Here is a 7,813-nt window from a genome sequence, read left to right as displayed (position 1 = left end):
GAGCTACAGGCCCAGGAAAGCACTGCACTGCAGAGCTACAGGCCCAGGAAAGCACTGCACTGCAGAGCTACAGGCCCAGGAAAGCACTGCACTGCAGAACTACAGGCCCAGGAAAGCACTGCACTGCTGAGCTACAGGCCCAGGAAAGCACTGTACATCTGAGTTATGGCCTAGGCCTGCTGGGCAGGAAGGATGACAAGTGTGACAGTGAAGTTGAATCTTGTTGGGTTTTGATTATTTTGTGTGTAGTCCAGGCTGGTCTTAGACTCAACATGACCTAGATCCTGGATTCTCCTGCACGCTGGGATTACAGGCAGGTAACACCATATGCTTGGTTGCATGCAGAGCTGGAATTCAAATTTAGGGCATCATGCGTGCTAGGTAAGAACTCTCATGTGACATACCCCTAGCCACAGCTGTATTGTTATGTTGTTGTTGTTTTCAAGACAGGGTTTTTCCATGTAGCCTGACTGCCCTGAACTCACTGTAAGGCAAGCTAGTCTAGAACTCAGAGAACAGCCTGTCTCTGCTTCCCAAGTGCTGGCATTAAAGGTGTGCACCACCACTGCCTGGCTTAGCTGGTACCCACTAGCATCCATTTGTCTTTGCCGATTCTGTGAATTGTTAGAAAACGTACCAGTTCCAATTCCAAGTGACAGCAGTGACTTATACATTTTCTTTACATTTCAAATGTTAACCCTTTCTGGGTTTCCCTCCCTCCTGGAAACACCCTATCACATCCTCCCTTCCCCTGCTTCTATGAGGGTGTCCCTCCACCCACCCACTCCACCTCCCCACCTTCGATTCTCCTACTCTGGGGCATCTATCAAGCCTTAACAGGACCAAGAACCTTTCCTCCCATTGATGCCTGACAAGGCCATCCTCTGCTACATATGCTGCTGGAGCTATGTGTACTCCTTTGTTGATGGCTTAGTCCCTGGGAGTTCTGGTTGGTTTATCTTGTTCTTCCTATGGGGTTGCAAACCCTTTCAATTCCTTCAGTCCTTTCTCTAACTCCTTTGTTGGGTGCCCCGCACGCAGTACAATGGTTGGCTGCAAACATCCAACTGTATTTGTAAGGCTCTGGCAGGGTCTCTCAGGAGACAGCTAGATCAGGCTCCTTTCAGTATGCACTTTTTGGCATCCACAATAGTGTCTGGGTTTGGTAACTGTATATGGGATGAATCTCTAGGTGGGACAGTCTCTGGATGGCCTTTCCTTCAGTCTCTGCTCTATACTTTATCTCGTTATTTGCTCCTGTATTTTGTTCTCCTTCTAAGAAGGACCGAAGCACCCACACTTTGGTCTTCTTATTGAGCTTCAAGTGGTCTGTGAATTATATCCTGGTTATTTGGAGCTTCTGGGCTAATATCCACCTATCAGTGAGTGCATACCCAGTGACTTCTTTTGTGATTGGGTCACCTCAGGATATTTTCTAGTTCCATCCATTTACCTAAGAATTTCATGAAGTCATCATTTTTAATAGTTGAGTAGTACTCCATTGTGTAAATGTACCATTTTCTGTATCCATTCATCCGTTGAGGGACATCTGGGTTCTTTCCAGCTCCTGGCTATTATAAATAAGGCTGTTATGAACATAGTGGAACATGTGACCTTATTACATGTTGGAGCATCTTCTGGGTATATGCCCAGGCGTGGTATTGCTGAATCTTCCGGTACTATTATGTCCAATTTTCTGAGGAGCTGCCAAACTGATTTCCAGAGTGGTTGTACAAGTTTGCAATCCCACCAGCAATGGAGAAGCATTCCTCTTTCTCCACATCTTCATCAGAATCTGCTGTCACCTGAGTTTTTGATCTAAGCCATTCTGACTGGTGTGAGGTGAAACCTCAGGGTTGTTTTGGTTTCCATTTCCCTGATGATTAAGGATGTTGAACATTTCTTTAGGTGTTCTCAGCCATTTGATATTCCTCAGTTGAAAATTCTTTATTTAGCTCTCTACCCCATTTATAATAGGGTTATTTGGTTCTCTGGAGTCTAACCTCTGGAGTTCTTTGTATATATTGGATATTAGCCCTCTAATGGATGTAGGATTAGTAAAAATGTTTTCCCAATCTGTTGGTTTCCTTTTTGTCCTATTGACAGTGCCTTCTATTGGATGTAGGATTGGTAAAGATCTTTTCCCGATCTGTTGGTGGCCTTTTTTGTCCTATTGACAGTGTCCTTTGCCTTACAGCAGCTTTTGCAGTTTTATGAGGTCCCATTTGTTGATTCTTGATCTTACAGTATAAGCCATTGGTGTTCTGTTCAGGATTTTTTCCCCGTGTCCATGTGTTTGAGGCTTTTGCCCACTTTATAAGTTTCAGTGTCTCTGGTTTTATGTGGAGTTCCTTGATCCACTTGAACTTGAGCTTTGTACAAGGAGCATTTTTCTATATGCTGACCACCAGTTGAACCAGCACCATTTGTTTAAAATGCTGTCTTTTTTCCACTGGATGGCTTTAGCTCCTTTATCAAGGATCAAGTGACCATATGCATGTACACAGCCTTTTTCAAAGGCAGAATAAAGTCATTTAAGCGAGGAGTAGTGACACAATCACTAGTGCACATGGGAGCAGAAGCAGTGGATTTTCTCTCAATCAGGTTATTCAGAAAATACTGTATTTTTGCCATACCTCTTTTAAATGAACATTAAAGCGAGTCCTAATGTTTTTCCTGAAGATTTTTGAGAGAGAGAGAGAGAGAGAGAGAGAGAGAGAGAGAGAGAGAGAGAGAGATTGTGTGTGTGTGTGCAGGTGTCTAAGGATCTCAGAGGCACCGTATCGCCCTGAAGCTGCCCTACATGAGTACTGGGAACTGAACAGAACATTATGTACTCTTCAAACCACTGAGCCAATTTCTCTAGCCCCAAGAGTCCTAGCCTTATTCTGAGAGAAAGAGAAAAGCTACCATGCTATCAGATGAGAAGGAAGATACACGAAGTCTAGCTATGCTTTAACTAGCTGCATGTGTGAGCACTCACTAGCTCTGTTATTACCATATAACAGCAGCAGCAGCACTGGGAGAGGTGCTGCACTTAGCAGAAGTCAAGCAGTGCTAAATTGAAACAAAGAGCAGCTTAAAAATAGTCTTTATTCAGAACCAATAAGAATTTTCAAATCACACCATTATGAAAGTTTAAAAAAATATAGCACTCAATGCACTGAAATTCTACATTTAATTATTTTTCAAAGACTTAAGGCAGATTCCTCACAGCTTACATGTGAGAACATAGCTAGCATGATCCAAACTCAACTATCCATTTCTCGTATCTTTCAATATCTGCAGCTGATACTGATTTAGAAATCTTCTTTAAAGCCATTTCAAAATCCTCCATTGTGGTAGGCATATGCATTTCTTCTCTTGAAAGGTTCCGAATTTCTTCTGGGGTTAGACCCTCAATACGTCGTCTCATGGCCATCAAGGATGCATCCCTAGGTATTAAGTTTTTTAAAAAGCCCAAAGTGTTACTTCAAAAACAAAAATGCAAATCAAAAACGAAACCCCTAACCAAAACAAAAACCCTGTTAATTCTCTAAGATCTTATACACATTATATGCATACATTAAACCCTATACTGGAAAATAAGAGCTGCTTTTAGTTGCTTTTTAGCAATGCATCCTGTACAACAAAGTATAATTTCATTCAGTTCAGTATAAATGGTGACTGTACAGTCCAAGACTTAAGTAAAAAGGTACAATAAAGAAAACTGTATTAGGGCTGGAGAGATGGCTCAGCACTGGCTGCTCTTCCGAAGGTCCTGAGTTCAATTCCCAGAAACCACATGGTGGCTCACCACCATCTAGGATTCAATGCCCTCTTTTGGTGTGCAGGTGTACACACAGCAGAGTACTCATACATTTATATTAAAAAAAAAAAAAAAAAAAAAAAAGAAGCTTGCAATTGCCATCTCCTTATCTGCTCAAACAAGAATAGGTATTCAGCATGGAAACAGAAAGTAATGTTAGCTACAAAAATTAAACATTTTCTCCAAAAAAAGGAAAATCAGGTTAAGCAGGGTTTCCCTGTTCCCTCTATTACAGGAACTTTCCATCAAGAATGTCTTTTATTAGCTGGGCAGTGGAGCACACACCTGGGATGCAGAGGTAGGCAGATCTCTGAATTAGAGGCCAGCTTGGTCTACAAAGTCAGTTTCACAATAGCCAGGGCTACACAAATCTTTAAGGAAGAGCCTCATGTAGCCCAGACTGACCTTGAATGTCAGCGTTCCAGGGGCGACTTGTATTTCTGATTGCCCTGCCTCCATGTCCTGATTACTAGGATTATAGTCCACCACCACATGTCATGTGATACCGAGGACCACGTTCAGCCAACTGCTTCATGCATGTTGAACAAGTATTCTACCTAAGTCACTTGCCCCATCTTTGATCAAGTTCATCCTTAACTACAGTCACCATGTATACATAGGGACAGCAACTTCATCTGTATATAATATCTCTGGCTCACTTAGAGATGAAGACGCATGTGCAGTCCAGCCTCTGAGACTTGGGTTAGGACTATGCTTTGCTGAGCCAACTGGACAGAGTCTTATCCACTCACATTTAGGACACCGTGACTGAAAACAAGTCTGCATTACTGCATCCCATGAGTACATTAAGCATACTTCAGTGGATTCCCACCTAACACTGCAGAGAAACAATATTTCTTGCACTTGTAGCTTTCAAAGGAACTGTGGACCATCATATGCAAATATCTTGCCAACACTTACCACTAACTTCACGCTACCTCGCAACCATAAACATACTGTAGTGTAAAGTGGGGCTCTTAATTTTTTACAGTGCTTGGGATTAAACTCACAGCTTCACATGCTAGGCAATTACTCCACAAATGAGCTATAGCCCTTGGCTAATGTGGCCATCTGCCTTAATGTAATATAAACACAACTGAAGTTTATGCTTACAAAATGTGAGAGAAATACACACCTGCATACATTGGTAATGTCTGCACCCGAGTAGCCTTCCATGTTTTCTGCTATGCTCGCAAGGTTAACATCATCAGCCAATTCCAGCTCTCGTAGACTTATTCTTAACAGTTCTTCCCTGCCTTTTGCTAATGGGAGAAACACATTTGAAAATGTATGCCTTCAATGGGAACAGAATACTGTTTATCTTGCTCAAGCCTACTTTCTGATATAGTTTTAAAGATGATCTCACAATGTAGCTTAGGCTGGCCTTGAATCCTCCTACTTTAGCCAAAGCGAGCTGATTTACGGGCATAAGGCGCCAGGTACACTTCAAGCCCACAGAGTACCAAGAATTGTTTTCCAAGTCTTGAAGCAAGCACACTTACGATGTTGTCAGGGTCTCCAGGTGTAGCCAAATGGCTACACAAGAAGGGTGTACCATCCACCTCTTCCAGGGAGGCTGAGCATCAAACTCTAAGTTATAAAAAACTCCTTAGTAACTGGAACCCCAGAAAGAGTCATAATACCCAATGGTAATGGAACCCCCAGAAAGAGTCAAAATACCCGATGGTAATGGAATATAGATTCTTTTCTCCAGACGACGCCTTAAAGCCTCATCTATGTCCCATGGGAAATTAGTAGCCGCCAGAACCATAACCATTTTGGAAGGGTCATCGTTCTCTGAGGCACCTCCAACACCTAAAAGGGCAGGAAGAATAAAAGTTACTGCATGGGAGTCATGAAATAAAGCTCAGTTCTTTACTGACTATGATATCCATGCGCAGAGATGCAAGGCAGTGCAGCTTTCCAGCCTCCCTAAGGCTCAGGTGAGTATGTGACCCAAGGAAAATGAGGTTTTACAGCACACAAAAATTTGACAAGGGATCTTATAATAACACCAGATCAGCTCAAATACTTGCCAAATTATTAAAAAAAAAAAATCATTGGGTGTGGTGGTGCATGACTTAAATCTCAGCACTTGGGAGGCAGAGGTAGGCATATCTCTGTGCGTTTGAGGCCACAATGGTCTACGTAGTCTCAAGATAGACAAGACCGTGTAGAGACCATGTCTCAAAACAAACAAAACCAAAACCAAACTATCAGGCTGGAGAAATACTGCAGTGGTTAAGAGCACTGGCTGCTCTTCCAGAGGACTTCAGTTCAATCCCAGCACCACGTGGTAGCTCAACCATAACTCCAGTTCTGGGGACTCTGACACCAGGTATGAATAAGATGCACATACATAAATGAAAACAAAACATTCATAAAGTATGAATATAATGGCCTAATCGGCCATCATTGGGAAGAGAGGCCCCTTGGTCTTGCAAACTTTATATGACCCAGCACAAGGGAATGCCAGGGCCAAGAAGTGGGAGTGGGTGGGTAGGGGAGCAGGGGCCGGGGGAGGGTATAGGGAACTTTCAGGATAGCATTTGAAATGTAAATAAAGAAAATATCTAATAAAAAAATTTTAAAAAATAAAATAAAAATAAAGTATGAATATATTTTAAGAAGTATTCCAAATACATACATAACATCTAAGGTTAATCTGTTTGCATTCCTACTTGAATTCTGTGGCTAAAAATAAGGGACCAATACATGTACCAAGAGGGGTGTGTGAATGCCATCCTTCTGATGTGTCGCCCTCCAAGAATACCAGAATACCCACTTACAGCTACTAATCTCTAAGTCCTACGTGCCTTCCCCTCTGATCTACCTGCAGCTGTGAATACGGACTGCATGCGCTGGGCTAGCACTACAATAAAGCCAACCCCGTCCCAAGCTCATCTAAGCTCATGCATGTACCATCCATTTGAACCAGCAGCTCAGCTTTCATCCTTCGGCTGGCTTCATGCTCTTCAGAAGTTCCTCGGCGGCTGCAAATGGAATCTATCTCATCAATAAATATGGTAGCTGGAGAGTAAAACCGAGCCTGAAGGAAGAGACCAAGCAACACGAGGTTTTAGGGTTTTGAGCTTTTCTATTTAAAAATAATCCAAAGCTGAGGATACAACCTAGCGATAGAGTGCTTGTCTGGTGCTTAAGGCCCAGTGTTGCAGAAGTAAACAATTTATAGATTAGAAACTGGGAAACATAGACCTGGAAAGATGGTTCTGTAGTTCTCTTGTCAAGAACATGAATTTAGTTCCCAGCCACCCAAAAGGGCAACTCACAGTCTTCTGTAAGTGCAGTTCCAGGGGTTCCATACCTCTGCTGGCCTTCGGGAACCAGCATACACATCGTGCACCGACATGCACAGGCACTCATACACAGAAGACACAAATCTTTTGTTGTTGTTATTTTGTTTTGTTTTGTTTTGGGGGGGGGGCGTTGAGACAGAGATTCTCTGTGTAGCCCTGGCTGTCCTCAAACTCAGAAATCTGCCTGCCTCTGCCTCCCAAGTGCTGGGATTAAAGGCATGAGCCACCATGCCCGGCATAAGAAATCTCTTAAGGAAACTGGAAAACAGCTTAAGAGGCTGCCATACTGCACCTTTCACTTTAGCCCAATGGAGAAGAAGAGATGGAATCTCCTTTAACGTTTTTAAATGATGTTTATTTGTGTGCCCGTGTCTGTGTTGGTGTAGGAGAGCCACAGAGCCATGTGAAAGGACAGTGGGCAGGCTCAGTCTCTTTCTGCCATGTGGGTCCCAGAGAGCAAACAAGGCCGACAAGTTTGGTGGCAAGCACCACTCAACAATCTTGTTGTCCTACCTTTGCTTTTTGGGACACGGGGACTCATGAATCCCAGGTGTCCTCAATGTGCTATGTAGCTAAAGATGATCTTGGGCCCATTTATTCTGCTGAGGTTTTAGCAGAGCAGTCAAACACACAGCTCTGAAATACAGCTCCTAATGAAAACACAGATGTCCTTTTCCCATTATATAAT

The 7,813-nt window shown here is 42.9% G+C and overlaps 2 protein-coding genes across 2 annotated transcripts in view; one reads left to right on the top strand and one right to left on the bottom strand.

The window, feature by feature from the left end:
* Nucleotides 1-7,813, top strand: part of Ginm1 (glycoprotein integral membrane 1) — a 28,992-nt gene that overhangs the window by 15,580 nt on the left and 5,599 nt on the right. The gene's annotated exons all lie outside the window — the stretch shown is intronic.
* The window catches only part of Katna1 (katanin catalytic subunit A1), a 36,648-nt gene continuing 31,909 nt past the window's right edge, over nucleotides 3,075-7,813 (bottom strand). The window contains exons 8-11 of the mRNA XM_021221225.1: nucleotides 6,731-6,857; nucleotides 5,489-5,623; nucleotides 4,944-5,070; nucleotides 3,075-3,434 (exon numbers count right to left, since the gene is read on the bottom strand). Of these exons, the coding sequence (XP_021076884.1) occupies nucleotides 3,236-3,434; nucleotides 4,944-5,070; nucleotides 5,489-5,623; nucleotides 6,731-6,857 (588 nt within the window). The 3' untranslated portion in view covers nucleotides 3,075-3,235. The remainder of the gene's footprint in view (nucleotides 3,435-4,943; nucleotides 5,071-5,488; nucleotides 5,624-6,730; nucleotides 6,858-7,813) is intronic.

This window comes from Mus pahari, chromosome 21, assembly GCF_900095145.1.
Source record: "Mus pahari chromosome 21, PAHARI_EIJ_v1.1, whole genome shotgun sequence".
In the NCBI taxonomy this organism is placed as follows: Eukaryota; Metazoa; Chordata; class Mammalia; order Rodentia; family Muridae; genus Mus; species Mus pahari.
Note: the sequence above shows the minus strand (reverse complement) of the source record. Positions and strands in the feature narration are given on the sequence as shown.